General features: G+C 37.3%; 1 protein-coding gene across 2 annotated transcripts; it reads right to left on the bottom strand.

Moving 5' to 3' along the window:
* Positions 1-1274: 1274 nt before the first annotated feature.
* On the bottom strand, positions 1275-19133 carry LOC588512 (DNA topoisomerase I, mitochondrial). 2 transcript variants are annotated; one of them, XM_030975791.1, is made up of 18 exons: positions 19015-19133; positions 17829-17850; positions 16644-17277; positions 16222-16300; positions 15256-15374; positions 14664-14796; positions 13411-13601; positions 12852-12967; positions 11897-12018; positions 10948-11070; positions 9482-9669; positions 8867-9011; positions 8095-8238; positions 7440-7625; positions 6670-6853; positions 6029-6251; positions 5389-5538; positions 1275-4531 (listed from the first exon to the last, which is right to left on the bottom strand). In XM_030975791.1, the coding sequence occupies exons 1-18, from the start codon at positions 19021-19023 to the stop codon at positions 4429-4431; spliced, it is 2871 nt and encodes a 956-aa protein (XP_030831651.1). In that variant the 5' UTR covers positions 19024-19133; the 3' UTR covers positions 1275-4428. The 2 variants fall into 2 exon arrangements, with proteins under 2 accessions (XP_030831651.1, XP_030831652.1); XM_030975792.1 differs by having other exon boundaries at positions 16222-16297.
* Between the last annotated feature and the right edge of the window lie 212 nt (positions 19134-19345).

The following is a 19345-nucleotide window of genomic DNA, read 5'->3' as shown; positions in this document are numbered from 1 at the left end:
CACAAAACTAAACTAATCGTTGTCACCTCACTGCAAAAATGAATAAAAAGGCCCATTTACAATCTGGTTCAAATATCTAATATTATTTTGTAAAATAAGAAAGATAGTGTAAATGGACCTAAAGTCGAGCCTTAAGCAGAGTTTATCAAAGACATTTTATTAACGCGAAAATTTGCATGTTTGTAGATATTTATGTAAGGAACAAGATGGTATAATTAGTTTTTCCCTAATATGCAAATTTTTGTCGTTATAGCCTAATTAATTATGCAAAATGCTAATTTTATGCATTTTACAGAAAACTCTACATATTTGTCCATAGACTTGTGAAGAATCTTGAAAATGTATTGAATAAATGTTTCCTTCATCTCAAATTCATGAGGTTTCATTATTTTTATGATATTTGAAAATGCATAGGTTAATTTGCATAAATTATGAATACGCAAATTACGCATTCATGAATATCTAATCTGGAAATATACAGGGAACTAGAATCATCACAAAAATTGTCAGACTCCACTTTTGTAATGTTGAAACTCATTATCCATATGAAACTTCTTTTCTAACATAAAATAGTTATTTGATGTAATTAATAATGATAATTTATGCAAATTTGATGCGATTTTCAACTTTTTATTTTCTTATGTATTTCATTGTTTTTTTTTTGTAATTATATCTATTGTTTTATTTCTAATGTATTCTTTTGTTCTGAAATACATCAAGTTACTTTGAGAAACATATAAAAGCAATTTGATATCAATTCATATCTTCACATTTCTGCTTGTACATGAATATATGCAATTATAGCCACTTTTTTGATGACATGCGCATACTAATTGTTATGTAACACCTTACAGGTATATCCGATTTCGACGAAAATGGTATCAAAATGTACGTAAGACTTGAGGGAAAAAAGTCTTGAAACCACGATTCGAAATTCCGAGCGGTTGCGGCGCAATCTCCGAAAATGTCGAGGGGGGGGGGGGGGCCTCCCAGGCCCCCCCCCCCCAGTACAGTAAGTAAGGGTTAAAGGAATAAAAAGGCAAGTAGGTTTAGTCCTGATCTGGGGAATTGATTCAATTTTACACCTTTATATTGTATTAACAGTGACTTGGCTACAAATATACATACTGGTAAGGCCACACATCACTTGTGCGGTGTACATTAGCAGATTGAAAGGGGAATGGAAAAAAGATAATTTTATTATAGAAAGACTAGCTGATCACAGCAGGACTTTCTACAAAGACTGGCCTACATAACAAAATGATCTCTTTACAATGAGGGTATGTACTATGTACTAACGATGTTCTTTACAATGAGGTTCCAATTAATGTCTACACGAATGCCCATGTCACGCAATACCACACAATATACACATACAATACAGGGGGGCTCCTAACTGGTACATTTTGCAGTGAGGCAAGAAGTAGAAATCAGTTCAGTCATATTTGACCCTTGACAGTAAACTGCCCATACAAAATGAAATCTAACAACACACACACAACCCTGACATAAAATAAAATAAAATTGCATTCTGTCTATCGATTCTGTTTTATCTCTGACTAATAATCAAGCGGTGATGATTTCACACATTCAACATACAAACTCACGAAGCACTATTCACTGGAGAAGACTTACTACACATTCAATACTACTGTAAATCACCACATCAAAAAACCAATTGCGCGAGCCCCTCGTGCCCATCTTTTAAAATGACAAAATCGAGCACAGGGGGCATCGGAACAACCTGACAGACTTTCCATGCTGTCTATGATAAAATGACTACTTTTCTGTATAAAAATATGATTAACAATTTTATTAAACAATGGCAGTCAGTCAGTACGTCATTCTCGAGCTCTCGGGGTTAAAAAGAGAGAGCGAGTTGAACCATATTGGCTGCTACTTTTCCCGCACTTCTAAGCTTTTCACGGATCTTTACAGATTTCAGGTTCCTACACACATTACAACTTTCTTTCATATCACTTGACAATTTTTTCTCCATTTTGCATTTCATTATTCTGTACTGGTCGATTAGGTGGGTGAGAATCACAAACAGAATGTATGCACCTAACGCGGATTCCCTGAAACATTTGGTCTTACTCCTACGCTCACAACCTGATTGCCGACACACAAAACATACAGATAAAATGCCCATGGCTTAGTTACTAAAATCATAAATTTCTAATGAATTAAAATCAAATTAAATCAAATTCATGCAATAGCAACAAAGACAAGTCAGAATTTTAGACATGCCTGAAAAATTATTCATAAAATCAAACATATCATGTGGAGAAAAAAAAAGTGAAGACTAGGCAACATAAAAATATACTTCAGCAACAAAATGCAAAATAGTAATATCTGTAAATAATAATGCATATTAAATCAATACGAACCGTTCGATTCTTACGTCAGTAAAATGAACTTTTCGTAGAGCCTCACCGATTGTAAACGCATAAATACTTCAAAATGCATGAAAATAAAAATCATAAAATCATCTCTTAATAAGGCAGGATATTTGTCATTGAATACTCTTCTCTGCCATACATAGCTTCACCAGCCCTTTGGTTTGCAGATCTATCATAACCTTCATCATTCAATTATTCTTTCAGACTGGAGTTCATGGAATCTTCCTCTTAGCAATTTTAACAATTCATTACCAGTGTTGATGGAAATGCAGATTAGAAAGGAACAGACCTCTGCGACGATGAAAGACTCGAGAGGGGCATCTCTTACGCTGGGGGGGGGGGGGGCTTACCGATAATGACTTGCTGAGCAGCTCTTAGGTTGAACTTCATTCAGTTATACATTTTCAAAAATGCATCTTGCAAAAATCGCTATTTACATCCTGGTTTGTCTAAATATTTCCAAAAAATTCATTAATTTCTCCTAAAGTCAACTTCTTATAAAGGCTGCATGTTACAAACATATGAACCTTTGCCCCTTAAAATTTATTAGTAAATTTAAAATTTGTCAGTAAGATGTCGACGTCATCAATTCATAATGCACCCACCCCTGGCTGTATCAGGCAAGTGTTTCATCAAAAAATGTTATTACCCCCATGGACTTTTCTGGAGATGTGGAACTCTCGAGTCAACTTTCATCTTGTAAGCTATCCTAATTCAAAAACACTTGGTGAAACTCTTGGCTTTGCAAGTTTGCATATCGCTTTCTCAATACTTTCGTGGAATGCTAACCTTTCCTTCTCACACACATTTCAATAGCCATCACAACCTACAACGATGTTCAACCAGTTGGAATTTGTTTACATGTAGTACCAGCAGACCGGCATGTCCAAATTATTGAGTTCATTTGCATCATGGAATAATTTGTTTACACCCATGGAGTAGAGTTGAGATTTTAAATGCAACTTCCGTTTCCTTTCTCAGACAGTGATGCATGTCGATAGGCCCGTACCCACAGCTGGATAAAACTCTAACTTGCTGCATGATTTTTGTTGATGTATTAATATATTAGTGCACAGAAGATGTACACCAACAAGTTCACACAGATAGTACGGTCTTAACAAGCCATGAGAGCTCTCCCGGCTCTGCAATGTGGACAGACTCGGAGGCATTCCAACATGTCTGCTTGATTTCTGTGACAGGTATCCACTTCTACACTTTTTATCTCAAACCCCATAAATCCTTCTTCACTTTGTTGAATGATAGAGATGGAGGAAATTGTGATTGGTTGTATGTAGTAACAGTCAAAAGTGGTATTTATCTCCTACGAGCCAGGTTTCTTTCTCTCATTTCCTGTCCTTAACCTCTCATCATTCTAAGAAATGGCAGCAGATTCTTGCCCTCTCGGCCGTAAAAAAGTCACTTGACTCCGTTCAGAGCCAACACAGTAGCCCCAATCAAGCCTATGACATTATTTGCTCATTTTCACACTGACATCATATTATCAAAATGAAATAAAAAATTCCTTGAAAAAGACTCGGCTAAAAAACATCATGATCATCTTACACAACCATTGGTACTGACAGTATTCACCAAGTACCTACTGCAAACTAATCCTGAATCAGACATGTGTAATCAACTTATCTAGTAAATCACAGACAAAAAAGATCAAAAATAAATCTTAGAAAGCACTTGCCAGAACAAATCAATCATGAAACGCATTTCATTATAACAATTAGTCTCATAGTATGACTTGATAAGGTATCATGTACATGTTTGATGATAAAGATATAGTGCTGATACATTATCCTATTAAGATATCGACCAAGTGAACAGGTGATTCTGTATTACTGCATTTGTGCAAACTGCTCCACGAGCTCGGCAGCTGAGAACAGAACACCGAGTTGAACAAAACAATATAACCGACACCAAACTACATGGTAAGGTGATAGCAGTTGGTGCTTTGTGAATACTGTCAGTACTTGTTCCTAGAGTTTAAATACGGGGAGGGATGAAGTTAAAACTAGGATTAAAATACAAAGTCTGCTCCAGCCATGTCAACGGCCCATCGGAATTTGTCTCGTTGAGTTTTGTTGTACACCTTCTCGATAGGCACATCCCATTTCTTGGTCCTGTCATGAGAAAAAGGAGAGAATTATGTGTAAATAATCGTGGCTTCTACTATCCTAGGCCCTGTTTCATAAAACTTCTTATCAATAACAAGTTACGATACCTGTTATAAGCTACTGAAATCATGGCATTTGATTGGCTGAGAACAAGTTTGTCATAGAAATGTAACATTTCATGATTTGTATTGATAACAAGCTTTATGAAACAGGACCCTAGAGTACCATCATTAGAAGACCACAGGTAACATAAAAACACAATTCCTTACCCAGTGCTACATTCTTCACTACAAACACACACAAAATATTAGCATCTTCATCACCACCATCTTCATAATCATCCCTTTTATCTTGCCTGCCCTAGTTATTAACCATTTAGTAAGGAAAACCATAGGCATCACACTTTTGAACGATCCTTTATATTTCAAAGATAACCATGTGCCTTGGTAGCCCACGAGCACCACCACTAAAATGTTTCTTTGCATCATCATCAAGACATTAATCTACATTTGCCACTCTCCACCTAGGTGAAGTAAATAATTACCCCGGTTGTAGCTGATATGATACTCTGTATTTAGTGCAGTAGAGTATATTCATACAGAAGCTACGCATTATAAATGGACCTATTATTATCATTATCATCTCAGAAGTTTTCTACCACCATCATCCCAGAACCATCTATACACAGAGTTTGGCCAACCTGGTTCGGGTTGGACACAATATGGCGACTACTGCTGTGTTGGGCAAGCACAAAACAAAAGAATATATGCCATGTTGTGACCCAGTGAAACCAAGTTGGCCAAACTCTGTGTATATATGGCTCTGCATCATCCACATGTAGGACTCTTCCTCTCATTATTTACCATGCCACCGATATCCTAGGATCCAAGTAGTTGAGCTTGGAGGTTCCCAAGGCGATCTCCTTGTTCTCCTCCTTGTCTGTAGCTTTCATCTCCAGCTTGGCAAGCTGCTCCACCAGACGCTCTACCTGCTTCGCTTTCTTCTCCATAGCCCTGTCAAACCGAATCACAAAAATTGTTAGATTATATCAAGCATTAAAGATACTATGTCCCTTATTGGATGTAAGCTACTGCCAAAAATAAAATTACTGAAATGCACTGGGTAAAGATACAAAATGTGTTACAAGAAAAAGAAAAAAAAGCACAAGTTCATTTAGGGAAAGACTTTGGAAAGTAATCAATTCTTTGTTAACTTTAGCATCCAATATTTCAGCACACAGTGTTTGGCAGAACGGATATGCCAGACGAGTCAAAATACTAGAGTATGACCATTGAACTTTAGCTCTTACATTGTACCGATGATGTTCTTTTTTTTCTAGACAAAACTCTTTTAAACAAATTTTACATGAGCTATACTTGATTGGTAACATAGCAGGCCCAAAGGTAGGGTGACTATTCTAAGATTAAATCAGAGAATTGTTGATTCAAGTATTGAAATTCTTTTGGCAAAGGAAGCTTGCACCCTTTATCTAAGCCTACTCACAATTTCAACTTCTCATTGCGGCTGTTCTTGTACTCGCTCTTGATGGCCTTGAGCCCCTTCTTAGCTTCCTTGATGTCGAGATGCTTCTTGTCAATCTTCTCCTGGAGGTTCTCCATCTGCTTGTCGAAGGTCTTGGGGGCAGCGCGCTGATGGTTACACAGGACTGCCACGGCACGGTTGGCACGGTTGTAGGAGAGCATCTTAGCAGTGACAGAGTCATCAGCTGAGATGGAAGAAAGGGAGAAAATTATGAACTAATCGGTCGGTTGGTGTTCAGAAAAGTGTGCTAATTTTAGTCCAGGTTTAAACCTCAACTAAACAGATAGTATTATCCCACTCAAGTAGTGAGTGCCGAATATCAACTTCTTTGACCTTGTGACCTTTTACCTCTTCCACCCAAAATCTAATCAGTTCACTCTTGCATGCTCATACATACTCCATCCGAGTTTAGTTAAATCCGTACAATGGTTCTCGAGATATCACCAACATTTTTTTAAAACAAAAAGCGGGACGGATGGACGGACAGACAACCCAAGAACATAATGCCTCCGGCACTACCTTCAATGGCATAAAAATGTGACCCTTCAAAGTTTATCTGTAACTATTTGTGGGCAAAAGAGGGAGTTAGGAGGAGTCCATACCATCTGTAAGCTCGACCAGTTGGTTCTGCAGAGTGGAGGATGCGTTATACGTCCTGAAGACCTTGGCAGTGAGACCCTCCATCAGCTCCTGCAGGTACTTGTTGAGGATACTGGTGTTGAGACGATCAAACAGGTTGTCCTCTCCCTTCTTGTTCTCTGTGAACAGCTTCAGATTCTTGAAGACCTGTCACATGGAAGAAGGAAAGGGCGTTTTTTTCTAGATTGCTGAAACTCTTTTAGATATCAAGATCTATCTAAAGCCTCGGTCACAAATGCCATCACGAACTGCTACGAACATCGTACCAACGATTTTCAGACAATGGAAATTTGGAAAGACAATGGAAAAACAGGGAGATTTGTACAAAATTATTGTTCGTATGAACCTTTGTGACCGTAGCTTTAAGCTCAACAGTTTACCACTAATAACAAAAGAATTTTGTGTGGTCTTGTAAATACATACGGTCTATTGCAAAATTATTACACATATCTGGAAGTTTCATAAAAAGGCTTACAAATATTAGGGGGAATACACTTCATCAAGACGGGAGATCATAGCAGAACATAGAATTATGATATCAAAGTAGAAACAAAGCATGATATATTGAATGGGCCTACAAAGTTGAAGTTCTACTGCTCAAAGGATTTCTGAAATTCTTGCTACTGAATCATTCACACATTCATGTTTGGACATTTGGCATCGCAAAGAACACTTGAAGAAAATTGGCATTAAATACCAAAACAAAACAAAAATGAGAAAAGAAGCTACTCACCCTCTTCTCCACAGGGACAGAGTTCTCGTACCTGATCGAATCTTTACCCAAGAAATCAAACTTGACCACAAATTCCATGCCATCCTGCTCCTCATACAGCTGAATGTGCTCCACTCTCAATGAACAGCAACCAACAGTATCGGCCGTCTCTCCTTCCTCTTTCTCATTACCAGCTCTCAATGCAAGCTGATGTTATTGGAGAGGGAAAAAAAGAAGATAAGTGAAAATATAGACATAACATACATAACTTTACTAACTTAAGAGATGTTTTCTACACAGCTAGAGAGATGAATCACCGTTATTAGACCATGTGGATAGCCGGGTGTAGACCATATGGGAATAGACTGATTGGGTGGTAGACGAACTGGTTGTAGACCAAACGTCAATTCACCTGCCTGTTGTGGCTTTGACGTGCTAGGGAAATGTGCAAGTCTACCAGCAAACATCGTAAATATTTAATAACATCTGATATTTATAAAACTTACATGATACATGAAGTCAACTTGTAGCCTTTCAAACATAAAATTTTCTTCTTTTTATCGAGCATTTATATTATGCAAACCTGAGATTACCAATTTTTTTTCCTCCATTGCATTCTACAGAATATTGCAGTGCATCATTACTCCCATAGCAGTGGCTAAGTGTTTGGGTTTACCTTGTCGATGAAGTACAAGGCAACGGCACGCTGTCTGACCCTCATTTCCTTACTCTTCCAGTCCTCTCGATACTCGTTTCGGATCCTGTCCACCGATTCTTTGAGCTTCCTTGCCGTTTCATATTTGGCCCAATCCTTCTCACCCTGTCAATGAAAAGTAAAATTTTGATCACAGTAAGTGACTTGGCCAATTTAGAAATTTTGTGAAATTACTTCTTCTGTCTGTAAGCAAATAAGCGTGATTGTGAGATAGAGCCAAAGAAAGGTACTACTCTTTATTACAAAAACAAAAAAAGTGTTGCAAAATTTTTAACTGAGTATTTCTTAGGATTAAATGCTACAAAAGCAATTAACAGCAACAGGGTCCAACAGCCACAAGTCCTATCCCGAAAACTAGGTCGACAAATGCTGATGCCTAACCAATGACATCCAAATCATGACATGGGTCTTGAACATTGGACCTTCCAGTTCTAAGACCACTGCTCTGTCAACCTAGACATACTCCCTCCAAGTGATATATTGTCATTTGAGAGCCATTAGGGCGTTAACTATGTGTAAGAGGATATGAGGATATTTATGGGAGGGGGAGGGGGCAATGACAGCTAGAGTACGTGGCTACACCACTTAGTGTTTTCCTCTATCAACCTAGACACACCGATTCTCAAAAGATATACAATGAGTTAAGAGCCAAAAAAGCATTTACTCTGTATCCATCTCAGCAATTGATAATACAAAGTTAAGTTTACAGATACACCAAAGAAGAGCCTCTTACCTTTATTCTTGAGCTGGGATTCAACATGACATACTTGATAGCTCCTTGGATATTCTCAGTCCATGAAGCTAGCCAGGTCACTGAGTTCTCATGGATTACCTTCTTCCATTTGTGACCTTCAGGCGGAATCGGCCATTTTGAGTCCCTGTGAAACAAAGAAGAAGAAATTAGTTTTTCTTTCAGTAAAAAGAGATAGAAGTAGTTATTGATCTCATATTTAGTTTCCATCAAAACGTCTTTCAATAAACCCTTAGTGTGTATTTGTGTACCATGTCGAAAGGCCTGCTGGAGACCCAACAACTAGACTGTTTGAATTAGACAACTTCTGACCATACACATACACAAACGACAATATATAATTCAAACAAGCTAAAAAAAAAAACAGTCCTTCAAAACCATTCATTATGGCCAATTAATCAATTTACACCAAGGCAAGAGGGCATCCAAAAGAAACCCATTTCCTGTGGTGGAAAGGATGCTCTATAACTTCATTTTTTTAACTCACATCGTTCAACAGAACCTTATTTTCAATTACCACACCCAACTTTGAAATCCTGGGTACAAGCCTGGACTAAGGGTAAACCAATACCTATCGAGAACCCCTAGTACACTCACTTGCTACAGTTGATGATGACATCTTCAGGTCCTATCCTCTTCTTGAGCTGGCCTTGTTTGGGATGCTCCCCGCGACCTCGGAACAAACTCGGGGGCTCCACCCTGAAGTTGCCGATCTTCTCCTTGTGACCGTCAAAGGAGCAGAAGCCATACTCCTTCTGGATCTCCTCATTCTTCCTCTTGTTTTCCTGCAAGAGAAGAATAAGAAATAAATATGATATCATATCAACACTCGCTAACTACAAATCCAATAGAGTACTGAAGCTGTGACGTCATAAAAATATATTTTTGGAATTTCTCAATTTTTTCTTCATTTTCCAAAAGAGCATCAAAAATAATGTCCATATGTCGAAAACCAATTGAATTTGTTAAGTATTGGCTGAGATATGACCAACTGAATGAATAGATTTCCTATAGGAACTCAGTGTTATATTGCTCTGGCTCGTAATGTTATGAACCAGAGCAATATAACACTGAGCTTCCAAAGGAAATCTATTTATTCAGATGGTCATATCTCAGCCAATACTTAACCTATTCAATTGTACATTATTTTTGATGCTCTTTCGGAAAATGAAGAAAAAATTGAGAAATTCCACAAATAGATTTGTGACGACGTCACACTTCACCACTCTATAGGTATTTGCATGACAACTTCTTTCTTGAATGTCCATTCCAAAAGTCAAGGAAAGACGGAGGACAATCAGGGTCTAAATGAGTGCCAAATCCATGGGTCAAAGATCAATGAAGAAGAAAAACTATCAACTAGGACTTTAGACTTCCAAAGGTGTGGGTGTCAGGGTTGGCATATTTCCCGCTTCGGATTTCCAGTATTTACCGCTTTTTACCAGGAAATATCGGAAAATATATATTTCCACTCACTTGTTCATAGGGATTGTCCAATTTTGAACATAATAACAATGGTGGTGAGTATGGTTGCTCTGGTGTGTACTATTTGTGTATGTATGTTGTACATCTATGTGTGTATGTGTGTTGTACATGTGCGTGTGTTTGGGTGTGTACATGTATGCAGTGTGGATTTTATAAATCTGTTTGTGTGTTTCTACTATGAGTGTTGTGCTGCTAATTATTTCAGAACAACATTTTCAGTTGTTAAGGTTAAAAAAAAATTAAATTATTAATAAATAAAGAATTAAAATCATATTTCCCGTTTTTTACATATATACCCAACGCCCATCTTATTTACCAGACGGTATTTACCGCCCAACCCTGGTGGGTGTGGTTGCTGTTTCAGTAATGTGTTCATAAAAGGCAGCTCTGACAAATGTTAGCGTAAACAACATTGCTGTTTGAGAATTGGAAAAGTCAACATTTTATATCCTGACCCTACCAACAACAAAAATTTATTTGAAGCCCATCAATTTCTTTTGCCTTGAACGAGGCTTTAGCACTGTGTTTATGCATCGAGATACCTAGTTCATACACTGAAGCAGAACTGTACCACTCACTTGTTTCTCTTCTTTGCTCATAGCTTTCCTCTCCTCTGATTTCCTCTGATAATAGGCATGAATTTGCTTGAAGTTGCACTTTTTCATATCCTTGATAATGGCTTTCTCCTCATGGGTCATCACCTAGGGTGCAATATAACAAAAAAAATGGTAAAGCATTTGTAAATGAACGTCATTGAATGCACAAGGCAACATCAATATACTGCATTCATCATTTTGACTAATTATGGGAAAATTTGATATATCAAAGCAGATATCAAACAAAATAATGGTTATCTGACTTTTTCATATTCTATAAATTGCTGATTACCAAAAATCTTTTGGAAACAAAATATCTCGAGTGGTCATATCCGAAATGTTTTAAGTAACAAGATTGTTAAAAGGATTTTCACTAGAATCACAAATTTTAGATAGTAATACCAGCTTCCAGTGTAATTGTCATGAAAGAGGTCTGCGTAGCATCTCAATCATGAATCTCATGGAGGTGATCATGCGAGTTCTATGATTTCCCCTATGACCATGCTCAAGTGTCATAACTATCTCTCTCAATATGCTATGACCATGCTCAAGTGTCATGACTATATCTCTCAATAAGCTATGACCATGCTCAAGTGTCATAACTATCTCTCTCAATACGCTATGACCATGCTCAAGTGTCATAACTATATCTCTCAATATGCTATGACCATGCTCAAGTGTCATAACTGTCTCTCTTAATATGCTACGACCATGCTCATGTGTCACAACTATCTCTCTCAATATGCTATGACCATGCTTATGTGTCGTAACTATCTCTCTCAATATGCTATGACCATGCTTATGTGTCATAACTATCTCTCTCTCAATATGCTATGACCATGCTCAAGTGTCGTAACTATCTCTCTCAATATGCTATGACCATGCTCAAGTGTCATAACTAATCTCTCTCAATATGCTATGGGTATCATACCTTCTTCCAGTCCCTATAAAAGTTGTTATTAAAGACATCTTTGGTAGTGTAGTCATGTTCAATCATCCTGGCATAGAATCCGGCCACTTCCTCAGCCTCTTCACTAAGTTTCATCTCCTCTCCTAAAAAACAAAACGAGCGATTTGAAGTACAGCAATGTTAAGGATCTCCACATCTAATAAACCTCTGCCCCAAGATAACAGATCATATCATAACAAAGTAGATTATTCATTAGTCTGGGAAAGAGGGCAAAAGATGTTTTACGTACATTTTTGCTTTCCATTACCTCCCTGGTATACAGTGTTACATGTATATGACACTACTTTGGGATAATATAGAGTTTTTAAACCTAACGTCTTCACAAACACTTTGCTTTTGTACAGGTGTGCATTGAGAAGCACTGTTAAACGGTACAAACAGATGACAGATTCTACAACACATATCTAGAGGGAGATAAAAATACATGGCCACTATAGACAGCTGGCCACTATAGACAGGTGGCCACTACGACAGGTTTGACTGTACATCTAAGCACCTCCTGCTGATTTACTACACCTCCCTCCAATAGACCGGTTTGCTAACATATTCAAATTCATGGATGTATCTTTCCTGGGGACCTAGTGACAAGTTATTCCATTGACCTGTTATCAATGAATGAACCACAACACTTGGAATCTAGTCTGCATACATAATTCTTGCTATGTTGGCAAACCTCAGGCAAGCTTTCTCATTGTCAAGAACAACCTTTGTTTAAAAGGTATGCATACAATTATAATAAGTTAGTAAAACAGTCTATTGAACCATGTCAACTACTAAAACAAAGTCAATTATGAAAAGAAAGAAAGAAAAACAATAACAAAACATTTTGTTCTTATTTAACACTTCAAAAGAAGTTTGGAAGACAAATGATGACAAATAATTATCATAATTTGTCTTCTCAACTTCTCTTATTTACCATCATAGAAGAATTTAACACTGCTAGGCAGGGGTTCATATGGAGGGGCGAACAAGGGTCCTGTGTGCTCCAGGAACATCCATTTGACTCCCTCAGGATGTGGGGTCTCCTTCCACCTGTAAGGATAAGACACAGTTGGTCAGTCAAAAAATAGTCCGATCTTATATAGTGCTTTTCAGGACCGCAGGCCCTCTCAAAGCACTTTACAGATATATATTATTACCCCGGTCATTAGATTTAGGCCTACCTGCACACAATGTATGCACATGCTCCACTCCCTGCGGAGCATTTCAGCAAGGCGTCATTTTTACAAGCGCACACTTGCATCCTGCCGGATACCCATTTAACACCTGGGTGGAGAGTGGCAAATAAAGATCAATGTCTTGCCAAAGGACATTAGTGCCGCGGCGGGACTTGAACCACGGACCTTGTGATCCACAGTCCGGTGACATATCCACTTGACCACGACAAAATGGTTTTCTTAAGTTGATGGGAAAACAAGTCGGATTTTAACTCTACTAGCCTAGAAAGAGTCCTAAATCTGTTTCATTTCACTTACCATTCCCAAACCTCTTGTTTTTCTTCCTCTTTCTTCTTCCTTCCTCCTCCCTTTTCCTTCTTCACCTCTACCTTTGCTCCTCGACCCGTCTTCGCTTTGGAACGACTAGTATCCTTCTTATCCTTCTTGTCTTTCTTGGTGTCCTTTGATTTCTTCTTCGATTTTGTTTTTTCCTCCTTCTTTTGCTTGGCCTGTAAAAAAACAAGCAAATAAACAAAGAGCATTAAAGCCCCACTGCACTAGTTTGACCAGGAGGGATTAGACCTTCCTGCATGGTCACTGACAGGTGGTTATCTCATCAAATCAGCTCTCAATTAACATAAGAAAAAGGGGATCATGGGGGACCAATGGTCACCGATTAGGCATTGTTTGCTATATAGAGGGCGCAATTAGCTTTAAGTAGTGCAGTGGGGCTTTAAAGAAGTAAAAGCAAGAGCTCAAGAAATTGTGGAGGCACAACTTTTCATAAACGGCTAAGAAATATTCTGGAGGGATCATGAAATCAAACGATGGGTAAAATTGTAAATACACATGCAAACTCTATTTTTTGTTTGAGACGTTCAATTCTTCAGGTTTCAAATCAGGGACTCTGTTCCGGTCTGAGTGATTGCTTCATTAACTAGCATAATATATGTATTCTACAAAAAATCCATGGACAATTACTGTAAACTGCTTACAAGAGACAAAATTGTTCATTAGGAGTATAGTCCAAAAGGAAAGGTCACGTAAAACCTTAAAGTGACTCGGTACCATTGTTGAAGGTTGATGCAAAAACTGTAATTTCTGTATGAAATGTTACTTATTATATTCCTTCTACTGTACTAACCCTTTAACATGCAAAAAATCCTGAACAAATTCTCAAACCACAAAGATATTTATGGTTTTTTTTTTAAGGCATCACTGTACGACAGACATCCTCAAACAGTATATTCTCCCAACATTTTTGAATTTTCCCAACTGTTTTTCCATGAATATAGGACATAAGACAGGCTTTAAAAAATCTTTCAACACTTAAATGTCTGGAATGGTATATAGAGCCAATTCATTGCATTGCATTGATTTACATTCACCTAAAATGTAATCAAATTGTAATAATATAGATTGGGAGAATTAAGGAATTGATCAGATCAGTTTGTCCCAATTGTTCTCATTAATAATAGTTTGTTCCTCTAATTGTACATCTAGCATTGAAGTCACAACCTTAGCACCATTTTCTCTCATCTAAACAATGTTACTGATCAAATCCTACATACCAAAGGTTTGTAATCATCCTCCTCATCCTCTTCCCCTGCACTGTAGTCCTCCTCGCTCTCATGGTGTTTCCTCTTCTTGCTGGAGCTCTTCTTGACAGGCTCCTCGTGCTTCACCTTCTTAGCTGACCCTTTCCTGAAAATAAATGTTTAGGAGAGCAGATTATGAAGAAGAAAAATTACCTCTGATGCTTTAACAGTACTGGTAACGGAAATGAATCATCAATTTCTAAGACAAATGTATCCATGCCCACATGCATTGCCAACTGTCTATTGATCAATTTCAACCAGACATACTATGGAAGTAGACCTAGGTTGTTTCTGTTAGAGGGAAATAAATGCAAACTTATCAGAAATAAACGATGGCTTTTGGGATATAAAGGAATTCAAATATAATATAAATCAAGAATTTCAATCAAACATAAAGTTGTAATTCACCAAAAAGAACATAGGACTAAGGAATATTCCTGTATAATTTGTCCTTTACATAGTCCATTTGAATTGGCATCCTACAAGTACCGAGCATGTTTAAATCACTAGATATTAGTTATATATGCGGTCATTACCAACACTTGGTCATCAATGATCACCTTACCTTTCAGACAGGGGGACATCATCCTCCTCATCATCTTCCTCCTCATCATTTTCAGCATAACGTGGCCTCTTGGTTGATCTCCTTGACTCCGACTTGACGTTGTCATCAAACCGCTGGTTCTGTGTGATAGAAGAGAAGAAAAAAAAAGTTGTATTTATTAGGATTTAGGAAGTGAATCTTAAATTCTGTTTAGATCAGCTTCAATTGTCAATGGAGTATTTATTAGTAATGTTTCATTACAAACAAAAATCAGAAGATATAATTAAAAAAGATGATTTAAAAATAAAAATCTTGAAGTGCAAATGATAATGATTTTTTGCCTCCCAAACACACAAAAAGGGCATAAGTACATACTGAGCTTATGGATATTGGTTATTAATAAGATTTGCACAGGTGTTACACAAATGCATACATTTGATACCGAAGGCACTCAAACAGTGCTTATCAGTATAATCTGCAGAGTAGAACATGTCCATTGACAGAGTGAACTGAAACTTTGACCTGGACTGTGCATGCAGGAATGCCACCGGGTGCTGCTTATTGCATTTCAACTTTACATGAACTACATGAAGTGTTGATTGGCATGATAACTCAACTCTATGCTGTCAATAAATTTTGCAGACATGTACATGTATGGATGCACACAAGGCAACTTTGTAATTCCCTAGAAAATAAATATATTAGAAAATGTATAAGTCACAAAGCAATTTAAAATTTTGAATTCAAAGGCTTGCTTTAAACCTGCACAACTGAAGTTGTTTGGTATAGGGCTTAACTTACTATCCAAGTCTCAGTAAATGGAACATATATCTCTCATTTACATATTCATATTTGTTACTAGTAAATGTTAATTATAACAAAATAAAAGAAATGAGGGGACAAATCTTTTTATCTAGAAATACCATTTTATTTTTTTAGACATTCTAGAACAATAAAATGTCAAATTAATAAAGCTTCCAAACTTACCAAAGGTACATCATCATCATCATCATCTCCTCCTTCTTCCTCACTCAAAGACTCTTTTTTCAAAGATTTGACAGGGCTGCTAGAACAAAAATTTAGAAGATAATGCAGGAAATACTTTCATCAATGGCAACTTCTTACTGTCAATAATAAACCATTTTAGCTTCTCAAGTTCCTTTCCATCTTGAAATACATAAGGCTTAGATACAGAAGAAGGTTAATCAGATTCATAGCTTCTTGAAATAACTTCTCTTATTAAATGCCATGAAACAAAAGAAGACTGATAACCCAAAAGACTTTAAAAACCAACTTGCTTCCCAAAATTCTACTTCATGTCGACCTGACAACAGCTGTTTCTCATACTGTGTAGAGCTACTTTTCTTTGCAACATACCTGTTAGATTTTCAAAGAGATTCAACACCTACCTGGCTTCTTTCTTGCTGTGCTTTTCAGGTGTCCTACTCTCTTCTTTAATCCGAGGTGGACTGGCCATTTCTTCTTTAACCTCTGGCTTCTCCTTCTTGGGCTCAACCTTAGGCTTGGATGAATTAGAATGTTTGGAGGCTTCATGCTTCGAAGAAGAGTGCTCTTTGTGTTTGGAGTTGATGTCTTTGGATGAGGACGATTTCTCTTTAGGGCGTATACTGGAACTACTGGGCTTCGGTGGCTCTTTATGCTTCCCGTCTTCTTTCCGGCTAATGCTATCATTGTGTGACAGCTTGTGCGGTGGTTTCTCCGGCCTGGCTGAATTCGACGAGGGTTTCGGTGGCGGGGATCCGCCCTTCGGCTTGCTGGAATGTGAACTGTTATTCTGCTTCGGGGCCATGGACGACGTTGGGGGCTTCATCTTAAACTTGCGCCCATCGGGCATAACCTTGATCTTGCTCCCGTCGGGCATTGTTTTAATCTTGGTGCCATCGCTGAGCAAGATGACCTTGACGGCCCCGCCTTCTTTAGACTTGGAGCTTGGCTTGGCATTTGGATCTCTATGCTTTGAGCTGGAGGTGTTGTGACTATTGGTTAGGGGTTTCTTGGCTGGGCTCCCGCTAGAATGGTTGTCTATATGGACATAGAAGATTCACACCAACAAAAATAACACTAAATTAACACAAATTCAAGTAATATTGTAACAAATCAGACTGGATTGGCTTGAAGGGCACCTCTTCTTTGAACCACTCACTGCCTGCTTCCAAATTACATTGTCAGGATCAGATTTAGATTTGTGAACTGGTTCATACATTTGAAATTTAAAGTTGGAATATATCATTTTGACTCTCAAGAACATTTTTTTAAAGGATTAAACATGTACCATGCCATACATAATGTAAATCCTTGCAATCACAAAAAATAAATGTTTTTACTATGATCAAGCTAACCTAGATCAAGCCATGGTAAACCAAGTCTGTATACAAAATTACATATTATATTAAACAGAAATACATTGCATGATACTAATTTCTGTTTACTTTCTCCACAGTGTAAATATTCTATAAATGTCAAAGAAAATAGCATAGATCCATAAACATTTTTTTCTGGTATCCAGTTTTTTTAAACAATCAACAGAGAAAATAAAGAGTAACTTCATTGTTAAGTGTTCTCTTTTTACTTACCAGATCTTATTTTGTCAACTTTCTGTAATGAGAAACAAAGATCAAGGAAATTAATTAAATTATAACTATTAAAATTTGTTCTTCTTAAAAAAATGAACAAAGAACAAAATATGTATGTTCCCCGCCAAAAAAAAAAAAAAAAAAAAAAAAAAATTATATAAATTTATAAAATAACTCAATAAATAAATATAACAAATAAATAAAATATTAAAAAATTAATAGAGAAATTAAAAATATTTAAAAACTTGTTTCTGTCATAAATAAAAGCACAGTAATATGAAAGAAATGAGTAAAAGTTGTATCAAAATCTGATATCTGTATGCAATAATGTATTATTATAGAACAATTTTTATCCACTCCAGATCTAGCCTAATTCTAAAGTAAAGACTAACCAAAAACAATTTGAACATGCTCTTCTTATCTAGAGTAGAGTATTGCCATAATGCCACATGCCATTGACTTGCCTATGAACATCAAGCTAGCAGATAAATTTCTTCTGGCTAGATCTATTTATAATTTAGATTTCCATTCATTTCCTAATCAATTTACACAATTCAACAAGCTAATCTGAATCACTCAATCAGTTAGGAAATCAACTCCTAGCTCCAATCAAAGACAAAAAATCATTCACATCCTCAGATCATAATTCAACTGAAATCAACTGAAATTAAACAAATTATTATCTTTCCCATATTGCAGGAATGCCACTTTAATTCTACGTCATACAACGCAGTCACTGCAGTTCATGGAAATCATGTGAATAAAGAACCTTCTCAAAGTGACGTAGGGGCCGGGTCAGACACCGGCATACAGATTAGAGCAGTCACGTTGCTCATGCCGACTCTTCACTACACTGCATGCACACCACACACACATGCCCATACACGTACAAAGCATATGGAGCAGGCGGAAAAATAACTAAGTACGGAGCCATCCACACAGAACCTGCGTGCAATGTCTATGGCGAACGCAAAAATAACTAAGTACCGAGCCCGATTACATGCATTGCAATGGCGAGGCGCTTTTTTCACCCTCCAACAAAAACTAACACATGTGTGATGGAGGGGAGGCAGCCAAAATTACACACTGATTCCACGCAAAAACCAACTCATTCCACCTTGGCGAACATTCTAATTCACGCTATGGCATCAATTCCGTAAAATGGTGACAAAATACATGAACTTACCGAACTCATTTTGATGATTCTTTGTCTCTGCGATTTCCACGTTATGGCGGATGAGAGGCACAGAAAAATGGTAGAGTACCGAAATTTCTACATTGCGCATGCGCGTGTTAATGTGAATTGCCCGGATGATCCGGCCAGATTGTTGTAATGTACTAAGGATAGGGAAGTAACTCGTTTCAACTTGCTTTGTTCATATGTTTGTTTTCGTTTTATAAGATAAAATGTCAGCTATGATGACGGTGTCCAAACATTGTATTGCGGGTTGCAACGTCACTTCCCGAAACAAAATTAATTTAGAAAAAATCAAAAGAGTGAAGAAGAAAAATATGGA

Source organism: Strongylocentrotus purpuratus, unplaced genomic scaffold (genome assembly GCF_000002235.5).
Source record: "Strongylocentrotus purpuratus isolate Spur 01 unplaced genomic scaffold, Spur_5.0 spur5_scaffold_8, whole genome shotgun sequence".
Lineage (NCBI taxonomy): Eukaryota > Metazoa > Echinodermata > Echinoidea > Camarodonta > Strongylocentrotidae > Strongylocentrotus > Strongylocentrotus purpuratus.
The sequence above is the reverse complement of the archived record's forward strand: the minus strand, read 5'-3'. Positions and strand labels throughout refer to the sequence as shown.